The sequence below is a fragment of the Macrobrachium rosenbergii genome, chromosome 19, assembly GCF_040412425.1.
Source record: "Macrobrachium rosenbergii isolate ZJJX-2024 chromosome 19, ASM4041242v1, whole genome shotgun sequence".
Lineage (NCBI taxonomy): Eukaryota > Metazoa > Arthropoda > Malacostraca > Decapoda > Palaemonidae > Macrobrachium > Macrobrachium rosenbergii.
The window spans coordinates 36,236,734-36,261,656 of record NC_089759.1 but is presented as its reverse complement, the minus strand read 5'-3'; the positions used below and the strand labels follow the sequence as shown (position 1 = coordinate 36,261,656).

Genomic DNA, 24,923 nt, shown 5'->3' with positions numbered 1-24,923 from the left:
GACAGAGCATAGGGGAATATCCTACTGAATCTTCCATGATTTGTTACTGTTTCTGTCTTCCATGGGGGATTTAGACATTGCATTATTTTGTGTTAGGAAACTAATTTAGAAAGTTGCTGAATGAAAAGTAATAAAGTAATAGATTTTATGTTAATTTGATATTACTTTCATCTTTTTCATGTAATTACATATGTTAGAATTCATGGGAAGACTAAGTAAATGAATTAAAGCATAAGTAAATAAATGAACAATTAATTAATTCATGTAAATTTTCCTTTTGATGGTAAATTTTTCATTTATTCATATATAAAATCAAATGCAAAATAGTGAGGCAAGATGAACACACATTCACTTCATCCACCAAAATGCTTTTGATATTCCATGTGAATGCAGCCTCTCACTCTCATGTTCTCTTGAAAGAGGAGGCCACTTCTCAAAAATATTTTTCTAATAAGAAGCAAACCAAATTACAAATACTGTAACCATTAAGTCGAAATGTTTGTTCAAGATTTCTGTTTTTATGTGTACTTGCATTCGTATGAGAGTGGATTCAGACTCAGTTTTCATCACCACATCATTAAATTCAAAAGTGATGTTTGTAATAAGGTGCATTATTTGCTTTGTTCATTGTATAGAGAATCCTGCAGTGGCATCAAGCCGACAGATCATACTAGCACACTAGTATTTTCAGCAGATGTACATTGTGCTTAATCTTTAATTATCTTCAGATTATCGAAAGATGTATACTGTATGGTCTAGGGTCATTTACATTTCACTAGATAACATGATGGTTCTACTTCTTATGTTACGAGGGCCAGTTTCATGGCAAGTAGTCAATAAAAAATAAAGCTGAACCCACTTGTAATTTTTATTAATGAAATCAGAAATATGGCTGATATATAAAATGGAAGATTACTTTCTAATCAACATGTGAAGTTAACAGATGATAACAAAGCAAAAAATATAAACTTCCCAATGATAATCAATTTTACTCAATTTCCAGTTCTGAGTTCTTACTTGCACAACTGCATTTAGACTAGAGCATCAATAAATTATGACTCTACACTACTAAAAAGCATAAGCAATAAAATGTTCATTTTTTCTAGTATAAGAAGAGTTCACCTATAAAAGTATTAACTGATGTATCTTGTCTTACATATATCAATTTCATTGCACCCCTAAACAGTGAATCCTTATTACTACCATAAATATACCACAAGGCTTTTAAAAATGCATTTTCAAAGGGGCATCATTGTAACACCATAAAGAAAATACAGGAGAGAAAATAAGTTTACCACACACAAATCAACTTATTTTTATGATTTCCTCCAATCACAACAACTTAAATGAACCACATTTTAGATGGAAATACTTTCAATTAGTAATTACACATTGTCTTAGAAAATGAATCATGTCATTTATAATGACCATCACAGAACTTGGGCAATTGTAAGTGCATTGAAGCTTGTGCTTTTTAATTGCTTGCCATAATGTAATCAAGAACAGTAATTAAAACACTACATCACAGTCCATTGAAATACCTTGAATTCTGCATGTGAATAAAAACAGTCATTCTATTTTCCGTATATTCCAGAGAGAAAGGTTTAGCTTTAATCAAGCTTCTTCATGAAAGCACCTTAACATGAAACAGTAAGTTCTGAAACCTACATATTTCAGGAAAAGATAAGGAAGTGGATTTTGAAGATAACAGAAGCCAAGACATTCCAAATCATGTTACTGAGTAAATTATACTGGTGCAAAAATGTAAAATTTCAGCTGATTTCAGTTTGAATGCAGAACTCAAACTGTTAGGTATAAAATATCTGTTTTTGGTTTTCTCACTACAGCATTGTCTGAATGCGCATTCTGATGATTAATATAGCATTAAGTGACAAGGAAAATTATTTGAAATTTTGCTGTACTTTAGGAATGAATCAATGGTACTGCCTATCTCATCACTACAAACCTTATTACTATTACAGCCATTCTGCATATTGTCATCAAAATTTTTCCTGAATGTTACGGAGTGAAAAACAATATGAAATAATTATGGAGGAAAAACATATTGTACTCTAACTCTGGGCAATTTTAGAAGAAAGAGAGATTAGAATTTTGCATCACTTAATAATGGCCTATACAAAGAAAACAGAGTAAATGACATTCTAAAATATCAAAAATTATAAGCACCAAATCCAATGAATACTTGTACATATATATTAAAATTGTCTATACTGTACTAGCCTTTAAGTTCTTGATAAAGCACTTATTCTTACACTTCTGGAGCCTTTTTTCTGTGCATGATATGGTAACTACTCTAACAATTTACCCAGCAGCTTCAGTGCAAGTAGTTGTCAGGGAAAGACCATTCACTACAGTCTTGAACTGTTCTGGAATAGGGCATTCAGTAAAGTCGCCATCATCATTGGGTATGAGAACATTCATTTCAGTTGATTTTGCACTTATTATTTCTGTCTTCAAGGACTCTTTGCTCAGATACACTTGGCAACCATCAGTTTTCTCAATGGATAAGGTTGGCATCACTCCCATTACCTGAAAAAAGAAAGTAATTGACAGCTTCAAAAGACAGAACAAAAAAGGTTCAGAGGCCCTATAGGGATATCACTCGTATAGAAATGACTGAATTTCCAGCAATATAAATTTAGATATCCCAAAATAACCCCACTACACTGCCCTTCACAACAGTAGCCTTCAGCTTCTGCATGCTTGGTTTTAAAAAAATCAAAGTTCGTTAAAAACCTGTCAAAAGGAAAACCCAATACAAAATAAAGGTACAATTCAAGCATGTTTTTCTAAAGCAACAGCAAACTCCAGAATGTTAAATCCTATATACTAGTGGTGGATTACTCATATCTACACCATGATGGGTTGGAGGATCAAGAAAAAACCCATAATGAATCACAAAGAAAAAAAATGGCCACAATCAATGTACATGTCCTTGCCTACACAGAAATGTCAAGACGATTACATATGCTTAAAATGACCTCATACGCATCCATGAACACATTTTCACAATAAACCAGAATCTAGGAAAGCATACATAAAACTCGAAATTCTAAATAGACGTAGCCTGCAATTAAAAAAAAAAAAAAGGGGGTACGAGCAAATTCAAAATTGTTAGTAACAAAACTTGAAACAAGAGGTATGAAAGGTAATGTATAAAAGGGACAGAGGACGATTCCACCAGGGTATATTACAGATCATAATCATTTGTTAATAGAATTGACCTGTGTTTCTGAAACACATAAGAGGTCCACTAAGGGAGCAGTACTACTCACTAGTACTTTAAAGAAAAAAAACCAGCTGTAAGATACAGTATTGGGGATGAGTGGGTTGATGAATCTTATCAAGAGCTTTTGAAGAGGCATGGTGGAGTCAGGAACTGGAATGAGAAAGTAATTCAACTCTTGGTAGTTGTTTTGCCCTCTTCTTAGAAATATAAAATAATGCAAAACTCGGTTGAAATTATATTCGTTAGTGTGAATCTCACTGAAATCCTGGATACCGTAAACTTAACTTTTCCCACATTTACTTTGAACATTTCTTAGGAAACTTAGAGTTCATGTTATAGAGCAACAACCATAATTTCATTTCGTAATTTTTAACAGGAAATCAACACATATCCCTATCCAAAGTTTTATTTCAGAATTTATGGTGTAACCTATAATAAAAGGCCAAAATACTATTCATAACCCAAAGCCTGTGAGACACATGATCATAATCTCATGATTGAACTACCTACAATAATCCTGAAGGGCATCTTGTAAATTATGCAAGACAGATTACTACAGCTTAGTGCTGGAAAAAATATATTTCTCACATTATGGCATGACTTATATGTCAAAGATGGAGGCAATGAAATACTATCCTCATCATCATCATATATTTTCATACCCAAAGTCACTGATCATTACAAAAATTGAGAATTCCTTAGGTCTCCTGAATTAGAGTGGTTTAAATTCTTTATTTTCTATTTCTCGCATATAGAGCATAAAAGTACAAATGCTTGAAGGGTTTTAATCACAAATTAGAATTAGTTTACTAATAACTAATGGAGAAACCTTATGGTAAAAATTCTTATTTGCATTTAAAAAATATTGTAAATGCAGCTGACGAAGTTTAATGCAACATAAAGAAGCCTGGTTATGTTATTCATTCTATCTATAATAAATTGTGTATCATGGACAATGCCTCTCAATAACGTAATTCACTTTACTCTTTCCATTACAAATTCATTGACAATAACTTGTAAAGATCCATGAGATCAAATCTTTAGCCCTTTTGCCTAAGTCTTACTACCTAAGTACTTATGCTAACATTTTATACTTTACTGCAGTATATTATACTATACTTTTATCTAGTCCATACACTGTACTATAATAAGGCGCTCTTTCTTTCGCCATATCACTAATATCCCTTATGGATAAGTCCAATAATTTGGTATCTTCAGATTCCAACTGGAATATGTTTGTTTACCGAGGTGTTGGAATAGCACCTTGAACTTGTAAAATCTAAAAATCGTACATACATACGTACAAGCTTCTCAAAGTTAGCCCCTTCATCTTGGAACATACCACTGGGCTAACATTTACGCCATAATCTTTGCAATACTGAACTCTTGATAATGAAGCCTTAGAACCTCAAAAGTTCAAGTGAAGATGCAATACATTATGACACTAAGACAATTCTTCTATTTTATAATTTACTTAAATTTTATCTATTTATTTATTAATTTATTTTTCTTTTCTAACAACTGATCTCTTCTTTCAGTATTTCCTATTAACTTCTGTTACTTCTCTGAAATGAACACCATATTCTCCGGAAGCTTGAATTTCAAGACAATGGCATCCGTTGGCTTGTTCCATATGAACTTTTTTTTTTTTTTGCAAATGATGTTCAGCATTAACTTTTTTATTACTCCTAGTTCATAGGTTGAATCAATGTAACAGTGGAGAACATATAAGAAATATATAATTTCCAAAAAATAATCTTGACAACTGCTGAGAAGGAGAGTGAACTGAGGAGTCTGCAAGATGACAATCCTTTTTCAGATTAGTCTTCACTGCTGGGTGGTGAAATCAGTAGGAAAAGGATGCTTCAGTCATTCTCTTGCACAACTTACCAAACTAGCAATGTTAAACATTTGTCAATACTCTCAGGTACTTGAATTTCCCTACAATGGTTAGCAGAATTTTCTCTTTGAATGTTATGCTCAAAAGGATATTTTACCATGAATGGATTTGTAGCTTGATTTACAGAATAAATATAAAATCAGTGAAAGCACATAATTCTTTAATTTCCACTTCTTCACTACTGGGCTCCTTACGACTTTTCTAAAAATCAGTTGGCACAAAACCTTATCCAACCCTGCTAGTCTGTCTTTTTCATAACTTTCCATAGGCTTGTATTTGAAAGTACCAATCCATATAATATATTTTCATTTTTAATTCTTTTTGTTGAAATCACAGAAAGTGGAAGCATTTAAATTATACACCTTCAAATACCTAGTTATCAGTATCAAAGTCCATTCTTATAAACAATTAATTTTTACTTGGAATACACAAAACCTTAAAAGAATGCTTCACTGCTATCATGAAAACGTTATTACTCATAGAAGCAATTTTGGAAGACATGAATCTCATTCTACAGTATTTGCAATACACCCTGCTATATGAGCCCTAGATTTGTCAACTAGGTACATATTTTATTTCATTTATTATATAATATATATATAACAATGTTAAATGAGTTCTAGATTTGATAAACAGGTTCATATTTTACTTCATTTAATATATATATACTATATGCATATGCATATATATATACATACATACATACATACATATATATATATATATATATATATATATATATATATATATATATATATATATATATATATATATGAATGTGTATATATATATGTATATATAGGTAGATACATGTATATATATGTATATGTGTATATATATGAATGTACATATAGGTATATATAGGTTTATAATGTATGTACATATAGGTATATATAGGTTTATAATGTATGTACATATATATGTTTACTCTATATAAGGATATATTTATATGCAATATATATATATATATATATATATATATATATATATATATATATATATGTGTGTGTGTGTATATAATATATAATATATATATTATATTTAATATAATATATACATACATATATATATATATATGTATGTACAGTATACACAAAATACATACATATATACATATATATTACTAGCGGCATTGGTTAACGGCGTTTCGGTGTTAAGGCGCTTGGCTAGCAATGTTGTTAACCAGATTTTTGGTGCCAATCTCAGGTTGTTGGCACCGTTAAGTGGAGATTTTGGTACTGATCTCCGGTTAATAGTGCCTCTAAATAGGGATTTTGGCACTGATCTCCGGTTAACAGCACCGTTAAGCAGGTTTTTCAGGGCTATTATCGCCGATTTTCGGTTAGCAGAGCTCAGCCAGGGATGGAACCCCAATGTTAACAAGGGACTGCCTGTGTATGTGTATGTGTGTATACAATATATATAATATATATATTATGTTGAATAAACAGTATGTTTAAGGGAATTGTCAACTTGTGGGGGAAAAGACTTGACTGAAAAGGTTATTGAACTCCCATTTTATGAAGATTTTATGAAGAGGAAGCAAAAAGTTATTATAGATATGATCAGAATCTGATATGGGAAGGGAGCAGAGAGAGAGAGAGAGAGAGAGAGAGAGAGAGAGAGAGAGAGAGAGAGAGAGAGAGAGAGAGAGAGAGAGAGAGAGAGAGAGAGAGAGAGAGAAAACGAGCAAAGTAGCCAAGGGCCAAAGGCATACTGTTTATAACAACACCAACAGTTCAATGCACGAATCACACTTTATGCTAATACCAAAGCTTTTTATCTTAAAACCACTAACAGTTGCTAAAACATTACTAATAATCACAAAGAATAATTTTCTCTTTCAATTTGTTAAGAGTTCCTATCTACTACTATCTTTAAAGTAATGCAGTTAACTTTTTCTTAGTACATTATATAAGACTACTATTTAATTCCTTATCTCTTAAAAAGAAAAATATCTACTCACCTGAACTTGGCAAGACTGACAATTGACTACTTCTGCAGATGAAACAAGGTTATCAAACACTACAGAGGACTTCTTACAGGAATCTAAGATGACTGAGTTAACCTTCCCCTGTAACAGACACCATACAATGTTGCTCACTACAGTCATGAATAAAATAAAAAGAAGTTATGAATTTCTGTCAGAATGGCAAAAGATCAATGCTAGTTATCTGTAGCTTTTAAGAGAAATAAGTACTCAAATACTGTCAATATATAAAAAATCTAACAGCAATTTTGTGCAAAGCAATAATCCCCTAACTCTTAAGCATTTCTAATTATATATAAGTAAGTCTTAAAATGCAATAACAGAAAAATATATCCAACACTTAATTTTGTCAAATTCTGAAACCAGTATATTTTCTAGTCAAAATTAATTATCATGTGAACAATTACAACTTTGGCACATGTACAAAAAATTGGGAACTAAAATTACCTTAATCTGCACAACTGTATTCACACATCTATAAATATAAACACACTGATCCATTCTTGTTTGAGAAATAAGGAGATTTGGCTTATCCTGCTGGTATTCCACATACCACTTCTTCCCTTCCAATGCTATTTTTGGGGGACGTGCTGGTGGAGATGCTTCTTTCGTAACTGTAGTTGGAGCACCAGAAGAGGCCTTAACAAAAGGCTTAGGCCCCTCCCTGAGACTTGGATTTTTATGAGTTTTCATGTCATCTGTCACCTGATAGAGGAAAATATAAAAAATTGAGATTTTTCATATAAAATCAGTCTTTTCAGTCCATCATATTTAAACTTATTTTTGGAAGCTTATTCTCCTCCATACAAAATTTGAACATTGGCAAGATAAAATTAGCACTGACCATTGAGTGACACATTCAACTGAACTCTTCAAATTATTTTGTAACTTGAATTTAATATTATGTACAGTATATCAAAGGAACTCCCAAAATTACTTGTAGCATAGGGTGTCCAATAACTACACAATTTTATACCATCTACACAACCATTAAAAATGGGTCGAGAAGAAATGACCAGATGATGTTTGAAAAGTGTGTGTGGAAATAAAATAGATATAAACTGAGCAATTGGAGCAATCCTTTGAATATTTGCTGGATGAAGATTATAAATTAGGACAGGATGTCCAACAGCAGAGAAACAAAGCAATACAGGTCTATGGTGTTTGAAGAAAGGAGAGACCTTGGAAATTGGAAAGTGGAATAGACCCAGGACTACCAGGAACAAGTGATTTTCTAAACGCAGCCAGAGGGAGAGTCACCTCTGTCGCCTGTGATGAAAGCATTCAAAAAGGTACAGTACTACAAGGAAGGCTGAAAGAACTGCTTAACTTTTTAATTATTTATCTGGTGTCATGCCATAAAAATCACAACTGAAGCAGCCTTTATATGAGACAACCATCAGAAGAGTATCGTGCAAGAAGGGTGTAAGTTACACTATGTATCCGAGGATTTTGATGAGACATTTGACAGTTTACCAACACCAGCAATTATATGGGAATTGGAAAGCAGAGGGGAATGGAAATTGTCAAGAATCTAGTCATGCTGCTATATCATAAAAGAATATCTAGAGTAATACAGTGGTAGATGTATCACAGAAATCTGAGTCCCTTAAGGATTGGAAAAATCCTTTAAAGACTGCAGAAAGTCTCCATCAAGCTGCAATGCAGATGATTTGATATCATAACCAAACAAAGCCATGTTTATGGTGACCAGACATGAAACAAATGAAGATGTAAAGTCAGAAAATTGGGCATTTGGAAGCCACAGGAGAGGCACTGGGAGAAAGCAATACCATGTGTAAGTATAACATACTCAACAAGATGCTCTGCTTGATGCTTGCAAACCTTATGAGACACAATGCATTCTCTGCAGGAAGATTACTATGCTTTCCAGAGAGAAAGGTTTGCTTCCTTAATCATAAAAGACCTGCTGTATATAGCTGTGTATCATCTGATCTTGTGTATCACACAACCCTTAAAATTTTGTGGCCAAAACATGATTTCATCCTGTACCTTGTGTATCATCATGCAAGCTGCATTTTCAATAGCCCCGATAACATTAGGTTAACCTCTTTTTCTGCACTGTCCGTAATTCATCTTCTTCTTAAAAAATTAAAAGTAAAAAACAAAAGTAGGCTTTACTCAACCAGGTGAATTTAATTTTCGGGAGATTATACTGTACTACGCTATGCTTGTAAAGTGAACTTCACTTTCAGTAGATTATACTTGGCAAGGCTTTCAAACAAGATTACCAAACTTAAGGCTTATGTAACAATTCACCAAACTTATGGGTTATGTAACAATTCACATCCAGTTCTTATAATTAGCAACCATTTACTATTGCATGAACACCACTTACCAAAAATCTGGCATAAACTGGATACTGTTAGTATAATACCCTACCTAGGCCAACAGTTCACACATACACAATTGTACTCCATGTAAGGAGCGACTCGAAAATCAGGTATAAATTTCTGTCTTAAAATATTGCATGATACACAAGTATATGGTACATGTCTGATCATTAATTTATATGTCCCTGTCCAAGGTGACAGTCTACTTCAAAGTGGGGACAGTTGTCAAGACAGACACCTGGGGGTGGAAACACCTGAAGGAACCTGGTTATCTGTAATTTTCTACTCTTTATTTACAACTGGAAAGCAGTGAAAACACCCATGTTACCATGCAAAGGAGAGACAATAATACTGGAAGTTGCTGTGGTTGTCCATGCTTTTGAAGACTTTGGTTTGAAAATTTCAACAGAGCCCTTGCAGTTAAACTGGGAGTGATTACATCTCCCTTCTTTGCCCTTGGTTTTATATAAAGCGTTAACTGGTGCAAGAAAACGACGGACCGGTATGTAGGAAAGGTGCAAGGAAAAGGGATGAAAAGTAAAAGGTTGAAAGAAATGCAGCTGTGGGGGTTGAGGGAATATATTAGGAACTTTCAGTACTCTCTACAATGCATAGTGATACCCTTACAAAAAAATGGTCAAGGGTGCCAATAAACTAAGGCTTAAGCTCATACTATGAGAGAAACATTTCTCTTCTAATATACTAGAGGTGAATTTCTTCCAACTCTACTATGTTACTTTTGTTTTTTGTCTTGCAACTACTTTTCCAAAAATTACACTGAAAAAGAGTCAGTCATGTGGGGCAAGAAAATACTTTCTGACAGTTCTGACCACTAGTAAATTACCCTTCGAGTGACTAGAGCAAATACTTTATCACTTTATCTAATATAACTGCACTGGTTTGTTTTGGCTTGTATTTTTTGATAAATATAGACAACATTTTTACCAGTTTTAATTACTACATTTCCTAGACTTAAGATGGTTTTAGATACAATACCATATTCAACACAAGTGAGTGATTTAACAATGAAAAGGTCTTTTTTTTACAAAATGTTTCCAACATATAAAAGACTGCCCTTCCTCAATTTAAGTTCCTGTTTACTGCTTAATGTTTTGTATAATGGAGTCAATAAATCACAAGATATCATAAGACTTACATTATCAAGACAAAAAGCATAGAGCTAATGCAGTACTTACATAGCTACTAGAAATAAGATCCTGGTTACATTTGCAAGAAAAGGAAAACATCAAAACATTCCTGCTTACCTTCTTGAGGCCTGAAGTAATATCTGTTCCTTTGTTTATTGATTCGAACAAGGCTGCCCGTCCATCATCTGCAGGTATGACTTTTGGCTCCAGTTTCACCATAGGGGGAGGGGGAGGGATGTTGCCAGCTACCGATAAGGTACCAAAATTAACTACAGGTTCAAAAAATAGATGAACAATTTACTGCACTCGCTATCACAAACCCGTACAACTCATTAGCAAACTTGATAATTCCTTACAATAGCACAAAAGCAACACAAAAACCAGGCCATAAACAACATGTTCGATCACTTTACATCAAGTGGCAAAGCACTGGGTGGACATTACATTACAGAACTCTTTTCATGTAAAGAAAACTATAGCACTGTCAATGAATGGAAAAAATAACAACACTGAAATACTTTTTCTTCTTCATTCAAGCTAAATATCTACATAAAGCGTATGAAATACCATACATACTGTTGTGAAGGGGTGCTTTTTGTGTAATTAGATAAATTAGATAGAGCTGCATATACTATGTCTGTGTAAGATTTTCATTCAATGACTTACCAAGTAAAATCATGACCAATTTAGCACCAACACAAGTGTGTTTACGTGAAAAGCACAAACTCTCATGTGCCTAACAATAAACACTACTAATGAAGAGCCCTGTCAGCTATGATGCCGCTGCAATATTCTTATGCTCAGATCTGCTCAGTTATCATATAGGGATTCTTAACTATTGTATTTAGGTTCCCTATACGCCTCTGCACAAGCGCAAACTGACTAGGGTCACTGAGTGTGGCTGATATGCATCTTACCAATAGTACTTTATTAAGAGCACAATGTACAGTAATTTTGCTCATACCATTATAATCAAAATATAAATGCAAAATCTAACTTCATTTTCCAGTTCTGTATTTCTTATGGAAAATGGTCAATTACTTACAGGTACTTCATCATGATATCTAGTTTGCACCATCAGGTCGAATGCAAAAATGTCCCAAATAGTTCAGCAGGAAGAGTAGTATAGAGCAGATGGTTTTCATGAGAATGAATACATCATACACATGTCGATATGTCTGGTTTCAACAAAGTTGCCTTATTCTTACAATGAACTATTGTTTCATTTATTACAAAAAAAGTAATTCAGTGTCATTGATTATGCTTCAATTTGGTTCACTAATGTTACTGCCACAACAAAAAATCTTTCTATGTATTATGAGGATTTCAACATCTTTGTTTTACCCTGTCAAAGCCATCAGTTTAAACCCTAATTTTCAGTTTATGCCTCACATGAGCTGTTACACCAAAAAGCTTCATGTAAACATTTAGAGTAAGTTTATGAATTATCAAACAATATTTCTTAATAGATCCTAAATGAGTCACAACAGGGATATTGTTTTATTTCACACTCATACATACTGTTATTCAGATGTTCTACTACTGACATTTGATTACAGCACTTTAGTATAAAAACTGTTCATTCTTTATTAAGAGAAAACTTTTAAGGATATGAACTCATGGAATACAAGGCACTCCCTGACATGAAAACCATACACTGCATATAACCATAATCAAATATACAACATATTAAAATTGTCATGCCATGGATAACATCCTTCTCAAAACACATAAATTAATGCAAGTCTTGAAAAACACTTCAAATGTCATCATACCTTCCTGTAAAAAAACTGAAGGTGCAAAGCAATTAAAGATAGCTAAAATGTACTCTTTTTAAACTTCTGAATTAAGATGGTATAAAAATGTGTTACTTTACTGTATATTGTACAGGAAAAATATATATAAAAAGACTAATAATAAATTTATTAAATTAAATTTTGAGTGCTAACAATGAATAGTGGGTTCATTTAACAAAAAGATATCACCAACCCCTAGGTTTCTGAATGATTACAAATTAAGAAGAGATTTCTAAGTTTCTTGACCTAACATTCAAAAGATGAGTTCAAGGCAGATACATGTTCCCTCAGATGATATGGAGTAGATGTTCCATGAATATAGTATATACACACAGTACTTGTATAAATTTTTCCATGATGATATTACATGTAAAGATGATTCAAGCGTAGAAAAATGCAACAATTACTACTAAGAGCTACACTGAAGGAAAATTCCCCAAAAAAATTCACATTGAGAGCTTGGTATTAGCCAATGATTCACCATAAGCTGGATAATAACTTCTACTAATTAAAGTATTGTGCACAAAAAACCAGATTTGACTACAAGGCAAAAAGCAATGTTCTACAGTATAGAGCATTAATATAAGTACATAATTTACTGCATTAAATAATAAATTGCATAACACATAACAAAGACCCTTAAAAGTTGCCAAAAGTAATAAATCATACAAAACAACAAAGCTCAGAAAAGGAAATCCTATAAGAATTCTAGCCTGAAAAAAACAGAATTATTAACACCACAATATAACTTTAAATTTCTAATAAAAAACATGAATTTCAAACACACACCATTATGATATACTTTAATACTTTAATTATTGACAAATTGCTGAAGGAAATGCTTATGAAGTGATGTAAGCACATGCCACTATACAGCAAAATGGCTTTGAAAAACTTGCTCAGAATGAGATGAAAGCATTTATGTAAAATAAAAGTTCGTATGTGGAGAAACATTACAGTTAATGTGGAATGTTTTGTCAGCTAAAAATTCAATCCACTGACAATTAATCCTTATGGAATACAAAGGAACCTCACTTTCCTAGTAATGAATGAAAAACATGCTGTGATGATTATATTAAACTAAAGCTAGGTCTCATAGGTCTCCCAAGTGTGGATGGATTCTTGTCACTGAAACATTCCCTAGAGGGTGCAAATCAAGACAGCAAGATTACAAAATTTAAGGGTGCTGTTCTTTATTCCTTGTGAAGTAATAAAGTAATACTAACCATTTTTTGGTCTGTGTAGGGATGATGAAAACTATTAAACTGTACATGGACTGGAATAATTATAAATAAGATAAATGACTATTAAAAAAACTTATTATCAATCTATGGAAAAGTCTTCTAGGATCTGGAGAATAACTCTTGATCACAAGGCTTACTATACAACAAACTTACATGAAGATAAAGTTTCTCACAACCTAACAAAACAAATGCTCTCACAAGGAATCTCTATAAACTAATTGGATAAAATCTAGGTGCAGAGTGTAATGACCACTGTACAGTACTTGCAGAAGTATGTAGAGATTTATGTTCTCATGTCAGATTGCATGCACATCTCCATGTCCCAAGCTCATACCTTTCCAAACCATGTTCTACAATTAACTCTTATGACTAAAATTTAAGAGAAATGTATAAAAAATCCAAGTGGTGCTAATTAGAGTCTGATTTATTAGCCATTTTTATTCATTGACTCAGTTAAAATAATATATACCAGGTCTGGTCATACCACAGTTCGGAACTCAAGTTAGGGATAAATATTTTAGTGAATTGAATGATCAGGTCCAGGTAAAAATAACTGGTCTAGAATTCTATTCTGACATAGTAATCAAGAAATATGGCAGCTATCGAAAATGGTTTATGAACATTCTCCCTCAAAAAATGTTCAGTTACTGAAGGAAATATTTACAGAAATACTGTGACTGAAAAAAGACCTTATTCAAAACTGAACACAATTATCTGAGCTTATTAGTAACAAGGTTTTTACCATGGAAAAATCAACACAGAGTGGCTATATGAGATTAGAAATCATAATTTGGAGGTTATGAGTGTAAACCTGCCCTTGCTGACTAAGCCTGTAGATTTGGCAGAAATTCTTCTGAAGCCTGAAAACAAAGGGGGCAAAATCTATTGCCCTCATCCACCACATTTATAGAACCTTGACCAAAGGACTTTGCTGACATGCTGTTCACAAAATAGTATTTATTTGCATACGTACTGTGATGCATAGAATAATATTTATTTGTATATGATGCCACAAAAATATACCATCAAACCTTGAAGATAAATGTCAGGTCCAACTCTGGATGACAGTCTACTATAAGACAGACCTCTCTTTCAGTACTGAGGATCATAAGTGATGTTTACATCAGACTAAAATTGATGTACATCAAACTGATACCAAAACCAATGTTAAAATACGAAAGCACGGCTATCAAGAGTAGGGAAGCGGCGAGATTATGAAGGATGATGACTTTCCATTTACTTTTTTTTTATGTTCTATTGAAGGGAAACAATTCCTGAAAAATAGGAAGGCCTAAAGGACAAAAAACAGCTGCAACATATCTTTACATATAACTTACGTGGAGGAGGTGGAGGTACTCCACAATTGGCAGGTGCAGGCTTGAGGTTATTCATGGCATTGCCTCCACGGGTGTTCCAAGAAAGACCTGTCGTGTGATGTGCTAAGACATATGACTGCAGTTCTTTGAAGACATTGTTCCAGTTCTGGACCCATTCAACATGCAACTTATCCTTCTCCCTGCAATAGATAGTAAGCATATCATTAAAGTGACTCTATCTAAACTTACAGTTTCATCAACAGAAAGCAACAGAAACTAAAGTATCAGTTCTGTCACTACCATAATATAAAACTGGACATCCTATGACATATCATGGGTAAGCATTTTAAAATATCATTATCTCATAACTGCAAGAATTTCAGATATATTTTCTGTATCAATTTTATTTCTGAGACGGCCAATGCATCTTGCCATTACCCAGACCAGGTCTGGTAAAGGTGACAAAGAAAGAGATTAGGTGCCTTCCCTAAAGAAAGTAATGAACATCCTTCTTCAATGAGAAGAAGTTATAGGAAATGAGATAAAAAATCATGCAGGAAAAGATCTTCATAACATACAACATGAGGAAGAAGCAATTACTTAATTCAGCAACCTATAAATAGCTGCCTTCGAATAGCAAATGCCGGATGTCATGACCTGGGTGGTTTATGCATCCATCTAAGAGAAAGGGCTTGTCCCCTCATGCAAAATATTATGATATGTACCTGGATATCAGAGACAGCACAAATAAAAAAAAAAGGAGAAGGCAGTGCTATCAATGAAGCTTGCCATTTCAAAAAGTAAACAAGACAAAATACTTTTAAAATCAGTAGAGAATATTTCACAAAGAAAACATACAAGTCCATAATAATTTTAACAATGGGAAGAAGTAAGGAGTACAAGTCCAGATTTGTTCAAACTAATTTTCGTGGCGGCCCAAACTTGGGCAACCGGAAGGCTATGTACTTAACTATATTCACAGTTCTTTATGTGACTAGAACTAAAGTTGTTGATAGTTCTTTTAGTAAGCCAAGACCTACTTTTCCAGGTAATTTTCTAATTACATGTTCTAGGACAGTTACTGTTTTCTAGCCTTTACAAGTGTCATGAGTGTTGGTCCACAAAATAAAGTTTAGTACATAGATGATGGTACTCTTCCCTAAAACTACGGCTCTGACAAGCCAATCTCCTCAACGCCTCCTGTCCTCGATTTGCTTCACAAAGGTATTGTTGTACTTTATGATTCTGAAAATATGATAACACTTACTGTTACTTTTGACCTACGCTTTCCTTTTCACAGTACTTGAAAATATGTTGCCTAAAACAAACAAAAAACTAGATATTGTTTGTAAGGCTTCCTATGATTTACAAAGATGATGGTATTAACAGAAAATGCTTTACAGCTTTTGTTATACCACTACTGGAATAATATCCTTTTTACAAGTCAGCAGCCTTCCAAGATCTTCATTTTCCAGATAAGACTGCTCAAATTAGCTGTTGCTTTTTCCAAGCAAAGGGTAATTTAAATTTAGACAGTCACTAGAAGATATTCTGATTGGTTATCTCCTGGACGGTCTACTTAAACATGTTATTTTCATTAACATTTTTACTGCCTGCACCAAAGAACTATTATATGAACAACTCTTTATTGTTTTTATTGTAAAACTCATCAGTATCATTGATGCTAAAGCTTACAAATTTCAGGTTGGCTGTAATACCACTGTACATTAGCCTGCAGGTTGCAACTGACAGCTTCCTAACCTTAACCGCTCGCCTAAGCTGCATTCTTAGAAGCCAAAATAGCTGCACTACTCTTTTGTTCTAGGTTCTACTGTTTTTTTTACGTAAGAAAATTATGCTTACTTCCTAGGATACCTGAATATAAGGTTAGTGCTTCTGAAAAATCTCAGTACTAGAAAACAATTTCTTTTTGTAACTGAGTATGCCATGGATTAAAGTGCCATGCACCACTGCCTCAGGTTTTCTGAATTCACAGCGGTTTTTGTAAACATTAACTTGTTTGTAATTTTGCTCTTACTATCTTCCCTCTTTTTCAGCAAAAGCAAACTATTTTGTAAAAGCTTGATTTGCTAGTTAATGGGCTACAGTAATAGACTTGTTCAATATGCAACTGAAATCTAATTTTTCAACCGCTGATTGTTCGGAAATCTTTGTATGGTAGATTTCAGAAATTATAGACTGTTTGGAATAAAAAATTTCAGCTTTCTCTGGCCATTCAGTCTGCCTGGCTCCTTAAATAATATCACTCAGTCCTCTCTGGTGAGTGCCATCATTGGGCAGAGACTTGACCACTCCAAAGATACTCATTAACTAGTTTCTTGCATCTGAAAGAGATATAAAACAGATCTATCATTTTTATGAAGTATGGATGCTTACTCTTGTCTTCAGTGACACATCAATAACAGCGCTGCCAATCTTGGTATCATAGGGCATTTGTCTTGCTACTGACAGTTGAATTGTGCAGCAGTTTCAAATCATCAAGAAACTTTGTGATGTTGTGAACACAATGGTCACTTTGTGGAACAAAATAATTTTAATAGAAGAGAAATGAAGAAGAGCCCTCAAAATGAAATACAAATCACTAAAAAAATTGAATTAATGTATTGAAAAAACTGGAGGTTGGAAGCAAAAGGAATGCCTTGATGCTGGAATAAAAGATCAGCTCCACCATGTTTTCATTCAAGAAATGGAATGAAAAACTGGCTCACTTCATGGCCCAAGAAATTCAAACCTCAACACAGAAGAAAGAAATGAAAAAACCCAAACTTGCTGAGATGGACATAATGGTGAATTTCACAATGCTTTGTGGGCGGAAGCCCTTCTCATGTTCATTTGATATAAGAGAAGAGAAAGAAATTTTACCAAGGGAGAAAGACTGCAGGAACCATGGGGATTTTTGAATGGGTGGTTGAAGAACTTCATGGCCCACCATCAACTCAAGCAACTAAGTGTCTGTCTAGTCAGCTAAAGCTAAAGCTAACAAATGATGCAACAAAATTTTCAAACAACTTATTCTGGACTGTGATCTGAAGCCCAGCAAAACTTACAATGCAGATGAGATTGTCCTCATTCATACAGCATGCCTGAAAGGACTCTGGCATGGGTACGTTAAATGACTGCTATAGAATTAAAAAAAAAAAAATTGAATGTGTGAAAGTGCCAGTATATGGTCAAATACCTAGGGTGTGCACAAATTAAAATGACTTATTGCTAGATGCCACATAATTATCTGTATGGTATTATGTGAAAGGCAATGCCTGGGACCGCAACAACTTTACTTACTAGTTTCTTAACTACTTTGTCCTAACAATTAAGGAGTTTATCTTGGTGGAAAACTTGTGTTCATCCTCCTTATTTGGAACTAGTGAAAGGACACGGTCTTGTCGTTTGCTCGTCTACAATGTCACATGGATTGGGGAGTTATCCAGAAATTATTAGAGATCATGAAAAAAATTATGGCTTGGTACTATGCACCAAGAGGATAAGACTGACCACGAGGAAACTGTGGGTACTAGGGATGATGATAAGTAACAACTAGAACATCACACAGATTGTCACTAATGTCCTAAGCAAGACCAAACACCAGAATCTTGTTGAATTGGTGCAACAAGACACTGATGCACCAATGGCTTCGGAAAGAAAGATGAACAGATCATCTTGAGTTTCATCAATTTTGGGGTGTTCTAGACAAAGGAGGGCAATAACAAAGATGAATAAAAAAAGAAACACAATAAAGCAACTTGGAAGATCACATCAGAAACAATGAAGACTATACTCCAATTTGTTGTGAAATATTACTTTAAAACACCTCAGATGTAACGCAATGCCATGTTGTGCACAGAGACTTCTAGGCTAAGAGAACAGCATATATTAAACACAGCTCACCATCTATGACCTGTTTGGAAAACAGCTTACTAGAGCTGCTGCCTCCTCATCTATCACTCCCTTCCCAATGCCCCTAATGGCCCCTCAACCTCCTTTATGATCCCTACAGCTTCAGGATACCAGTGCTGATTGTCAGCTCTTGGAGCTGGGTGATTATAAGTTTGATGTTTGGCTGAAAATCCTGACCCTTAGGAAGCTGATGAACTTGTGAGCTTGGATGGTGGTGACCTGAGCCTTGAAAGTTATTAATCTGGAACACTTGGAGGCTGCTGATCCCAAAGCTAAAGGGTCTGTGACAGTTTCGTCTACTGCTTTGGATCCCTCTCTACTGAAAACTTGGCCTCCAAGAAACTTTATGCATGTGTAACATGTGTAAAAGTTGAAGAAAGGTGAGAGACAGGTTGAAATGTTACGTTCTATTTTGGCATGTTGTCTTTAGGTACTAAACACCGAAGAGTCTGTAACAGGGTACTCTAACTGCTTTGGATAACTTGGCCTGTAAGCAAAAGTTGAAGGTGAGAGACAGGTTGAAGTGTAATGTTCTATTTTGGTATGTTGTCTTCTGACATTATATTTTTATTAAAGAACACTTTATTAATAATATTAGTAGCAATGGTAGTAGTATTTACTGGTATAAATTATTTATAGTTGACCATCAAAACATACTAGCATCTGGGTATATAGGTGAGCTAGTTTACTGGAATTTTGCAGGTGTCGCTATAGAACCTACATTTGTAATTTTGTACGACCTACATTGGTAAGCCCTCACAAATGAAAAAAATCTACTGACTGCGACAGAGCTGGGCTAAAACATCAGAAAATGCATGAGATTATCACGCGTGGCAACTCTAGTCCACCAGCCCCCTCTGACTCGTAACAGTTCCTGCATGTTTGCATGTGTGAACATCTTTTCTGCAAATATATTCATCAATCAGCACTAGTCTACAGCACCTTTGTGATTTCAAGATAACAATGGATAATGATAATGATCACCTTAAAGAGCAGAACAGTGTTCTCTTAAATCCACAGCGATCGACTTGGAAACCAAAATGGCCGAGCAAAATGTGAGACAGAAGCTTATCTTCCATAGTGTGTTGTCTGCCATGAACAATCATGAAGGATGCTGCCTATACACAGCAACATAGGAAGGAAGTGCCGTAATAATAAAACAAGGAAATGTACATATATTCAAGTTAACCAACTGGAAGGAAGACTTAATGCAACGGTACGTTTCCTAAACAGGAATATATTTCAAAAGCCATAACACCTATTTAATGATATGGAGAAAAAATTTCAGGATGGAGGCATTCAAAATGGTTTAAGTTTCATCACTTACCACTTCAGCGTGGCTGGAAGGAATGAATTCAGTGTGGAATGAAGTATCCCACACAGAAAACTTAAACAAGTGGTAAGCAAATGGGCAAGCCTCATGAAAAGAAATGGGTTGATATACAAGTCAGTGGAATCTTGTGAGAAATACAAAATTACAGAGTAATTTTACGAATATGATGCAAAACAGTATGGCCGAGAGAAGATTCATGCTCAACAAGTCTGGCATTATGTGTGTTAGTGAGATAATAAAAACCCTATCCTTGAAACAAGAATAAGCATACAGGTTACTGTGAATAATCTATACATGGTTTGGAAACAGTTTCAGACAACAACACTATCCTGAGTAAAGGCCCCTTGTTGCTTCTCAGACGGCAGATTAGCAGAACAACCATAAAATTTGTGGAATAAAATAAAAGCAAGTTTACAACAAACAAGTTCAGTAATGCTGGAGAGAGAGAGAGAGAAATTAAACTTTACCTGTATTCTTTTAGAACTCTATTGGTGTAGAAAATAGCAGAATCTCCCATTTCTTTCACATAAGGACCAGGAGCTGGAGTAACTGCTACCCAGGATAACCCTGGAATGGACTCAGAAACGGCAGAGAGATGGTTGAAGAGAGGAGACTGCCGTTTTGACTCACGGAAGGCGATAACTTCTTGAATCTTCTTCCCAGTTGGTTCCAGCACCTGCACCACAAAGATAGAACAGGTAAGTAAAGCACAGGAGAAGGACGGTTTAAAAGAAATGAGAATCTCATTTATGGATTGTCAGTAGAATCCAGATAAATTAAAATATTTTTATAAGACCTATTTTACTACTATTAAACACAAGGGTAAAAAAAGTTATTGAAAAAGATGTAGAAAAATATGTACTGATGAGCAGTGACTATGCCAGTGAATTAAAATGTACCCTGTAGCCCCCTGAACTGGCAAAGTAAATTAAATTTTGATATTTTTAAAACTACCTTTGCTGTTGGTAAAAAATAAATTTTTTGCAGAACTAGGCCGTAATCCAGTTATTTTACAGCAAACAAGAGATCAACTGTTAATAAGTGCAATATATCACAAAGAACTATGCATAATTTTTGGAATACCAAATTTGAAACAAAATGAGAGTCAGAATGACACTTACAAATCTGACTACAGTATTTAGAACTTCAAGCTGAAATTTTACATATACAGTACTGTACATGAAAAAAACCTTGAAGGTATGAACTTTGTAACTATTACTACTTTGCAGAGAGAGAGAGAGAGAGAGAGAGAGAGAGAGAGAGAGAGAGAGAGAGAGAGAGAGAGAGAGAGAGAGAGAGAGAGAGAGAGAGAGAGAGAATGATGGAAAACATAATTGTGAATGAAATGTCACCTGTGGTAACTCTGTATCTAGGGGCCTCTGGCTCTTGGAAGCCATAACAAGGAAGGCCCGCTGGTTAATGAAAGTCTCCTGGACTAGTTTGGCGATGGTTGCAACATCACCACCAATTTGGTTGCTGCAGTCCACGAACACTTTAAACGGCCCTGAGAGCAAGTCATCGTATGCCAGGACGTATGGGACTGTACACTCCTCTGAAAATGAGTTATAATACCATACATTTAAACAACTGTTAACTGATACCCATATTCATCTTTGCAATTGAAAATTTACTCCAAAAAATGAGTCATCTTACTATCAGAATGCACACACAGTACATGTACAGTACGCTTGAAAAATAAGCTAACTATGTACAGTATATATATATATATAGGCCTATATACAGTAAACCCCCGTATTGGCGGTCTCACGATTCGCGGACTCACCTATTCACGGATTTCTCTATGGAACATATATACAAATTATCTGCTGAAAATCCGCCCATTCATGGTATTTTTTACTGAGAAATATTCACTAATTACTGTATTTTCATCTTATTTTCATGACTAAATGCATTTTTTTTGTGATAAAACTATTAAAACACTCAGGTAGTGCTCGAGTTAGGATAGTTCACCTTACAATAACTCAATTTTGCAATGGGGTAAGCAATTGATACCGATACGACAATATTTATAAAATATTTTTAAATTTCCCGCGTGTGCAGGCAACAGCGTACAACCAGGCAGCGAGAAAGACCAAATTACAATAGACCAGCTTCTTTTCCTCCAACTCTTTATCCCATCTTCTAGTTAAAAAAGTAACAGAGAATGATAAAAGTATTGTTAGTAACGTTATACTCTTGCGTAAATGCGTACAGCTATAAACAACCAATCGAGATACTGTTGTTTTGTTTATCACTGAATCAGATAACAACAGCCCTTTTGCTTGTATTTCAACCGTCGTACAGTAATACACAATTACCATAGGTTATAGTACAAATGACATTAAGTAGAATAGGACTGATATATCTTTACATTATACCCTTATTTGGTATGGATAAAAGATCGGCAAGGAAATATACTGCTAAATTTATGCTGCAAGTTGTAGCTGAAGCTGAGAAAACAATGTTCAAGCTGTTGATGACTATTAATTACTGTGCATCGGCAACATGGATGAAAATCGACCCTAATTAAAATTGGAGAGAAAGTATTTTAATCAAAACTACTGGGCATGAAATAATACATTACTGCTATTTTTATGCCAATAAACGATAAATACGTAAAGCTCATATTATGATGAAATCCAGTGAAAATAGCAAACGGAATCTTGATTTTTTTACACAAAACAAAAGCCCCAAACAGCCAACGTCATCTATTAATGAAAAAAATAGCTAAATTAATTTCACAACGAGATGTATTTAAGTTATATTTCGACTTAAAAAAAAAACACTTCATACAGTATAATGAAAAATAACCTTGCCCCATATAAATATAGTATCTAGAGATTCATTTACGCTAACTAGAAGCAAGAAAAGCACTCTGAACTGAGTTGAATGCGGCGAAAAGACTTACCGTGTAAACATTTCCAAACCAAAACATTGATCGCTATGATCGCAATTTATAAAACAAAAGCAATATAAGAATATATACAATATTATTGGATATAGTGAATTAAGGCTTATTTTAAAAGATCCATGGAAAAGATGCATATTCATTATGCTGATGTTTTTATAATACGATACGTGAATATAGAGTATAGTAGAATGTAGGCTACGCTACCGTATATGCCTACGATATACCATAGTGTAGGCTAAGCTAATTTTTGTTTGTTATTCAATTCCTCTTTGTATTGAATTATCATATGTCACCCTGCATGAACCTCCATAATTAGTTGATATTAATAATCACTATACCGTGTATGTATAGAGTATACTTTATAGTGTAGGGTAGGCTACCATACATGTACAGTACACATGGTACCGAATACCCTAGTGAAGGCTAGGCTATATTCTAGATACGTTTTTTCCAACAAACGATGGTTTTTTTTGGAACCTAACCCCATCGTCAGTAGGATAATACCTGTATAAGCATTTTTAGTGTTTTTTTTTTTTTTTTGTGTGGTTGAACTATCAAAATAGGCAGTTCTAAGTGTTCTTAGAAGGGTTCTAAGTATTCGCAGGTTCTAGCTATTCGTAGGGGGCACGTGAGTGTGTTTGTGTGTGGTATGCATCCCCCGCGAATACAGGGGGTTTACTGTAAATATATATATATATTTGCTTGAACTATTTCAATCTGGTAACCAGTCAGTGGGATACTGTACTGTAATTTTTTTACAGCAAGCACATAGTTCAAAATCTGCCATTTGACTTTTGAATGTATCAAAAGGCTACGTACACAATTGCAACCCTCATTCAAGTGCTCTCAAGTCCTATGAATATGTAGAAGCACTACATCAGTCCTACACTGGCTCAAGCCAGAGACTAGCGTGGCCTTTTGGAAGCCTTAGTATTTTATTCTGTCTAAAGTTCCTCTACTATTTTCACCCACAAAGATCAAAATCCAATTAAGCCAGTCTGCATTTGGCTTCTTGGGCATAATAGACTACAAGCCCATAATTCATCACCTATACTGCTAAGTTATAAAGCACTGTAATTAAATTACAAACACTACTGGAACTATCTTACAACTGGTCTTCAAAGCCCAGAACTAGGGAACATTTTAGTTCAAAGTGCCTATAGCTGAAAATTAAGGGAATTCACATATGAGCACTGTCTTTAATCCAGTACAAACAGTAATTGAAAATACTATACTAAATGATCAAAGATGCGTTTCTGGATGTCATACCTTGTAGCGCACTATGATGACACTGGAATACTTACTTCTACAATACATTTAAGAGAAGAAATATGCAGCACCAAAAACTACTTACCATTCTTCAAATGCTAACAACCTACTACAGAAGCCCCCTACTTGCAAAGTAACTTTAAAGAAAAAAACCACTGCAAGACAGCAAAGACTTTTGGGATATTCTGATAAAATTAAATGTTCTTGTCCACAAAATTACAGTACCGTTGTAACTTACGAAAAGCGCATATAAGGGGCTTGTTAAAATTTAACACTCCAAGCCAATACCTGAGTACATTTCTTTACTGCTGACAATGATTTATAGCTGTTGGAAGATGCAACGTAAAAGAAGCTTTTTTATTGTCTAGGCAGAATAAACATCAACACAATATTTCTTGGGTGACTATTAACGTGCAAAAGCTTTTAGATGGTTATGTTGACAATGACTAAAGGGTTGGGCATTTTCAAATCACTCAAAGATGATTAAATTACTGTAC

The 24,923-nt window shown here is 34.3% G+C and overlaps 2 protein-coding genes across 29 annotated transcripts in view; one reads left to right on the top strand and one right to left on the bottom strand.

Moving 5' to 3' along the window:
• LOC136848836 (uncharacterized) overlaps nt 1–858 on the top strand; it is a 74,964-nt gene extending 74,106 nt beyond the window's left edge. For both annotated transcript variants that reach the window (XM_067121579.1, XM_067121578.1), the window contains exon 53: nt 1–858. This exon is cut by the window's left edge and continues 100 nt beyond it. The gene's annotated coding sequence lies outside the window, so the exon portion shown is untranslated.
• Nucleotides 851–24,923, bottom strand: part of capt (adenylyl cyclase-associated protein 1) — a 190,066-nt gene continuing 165,993 nt past the window's right edge. For all 27 annotated transcript variants that reach the window (XM_067121596.1, XM_067121602.1, XM_067121598.1 and 24 more), the window contains 7 exons: nt 21,599–21,798; nt 20,714–20,922; nt 15,020–15,198; nt 10,760–10,887; nt 7,588–7,845; nt 7,117–7,224; nt 851–2,550 (listed from right to left, as the gene is read on the bottom strand). In XM_067121596.1, coding sequence (XP_066977697.1) covers nt 2,323–2,550; nt 7,117–7,224; nt 7,588–7,845; nt 10,760–10,887; nt 15,020–15,198; nt 20,714–20,922; nt 21,599–21,798 — 1,310 coding nt within the window. In that variant the 3' untranslated portion in view covers nt 851–2,322. The remainder of the gene's footprint in view (nt 2,551–7,116; nt 7,225–7,587; nt 7,846–10,759; nt 10,888–15,019; nt 15,199–20,713; nt 20,923–21,598; nt 21,799–24,923) is intronic.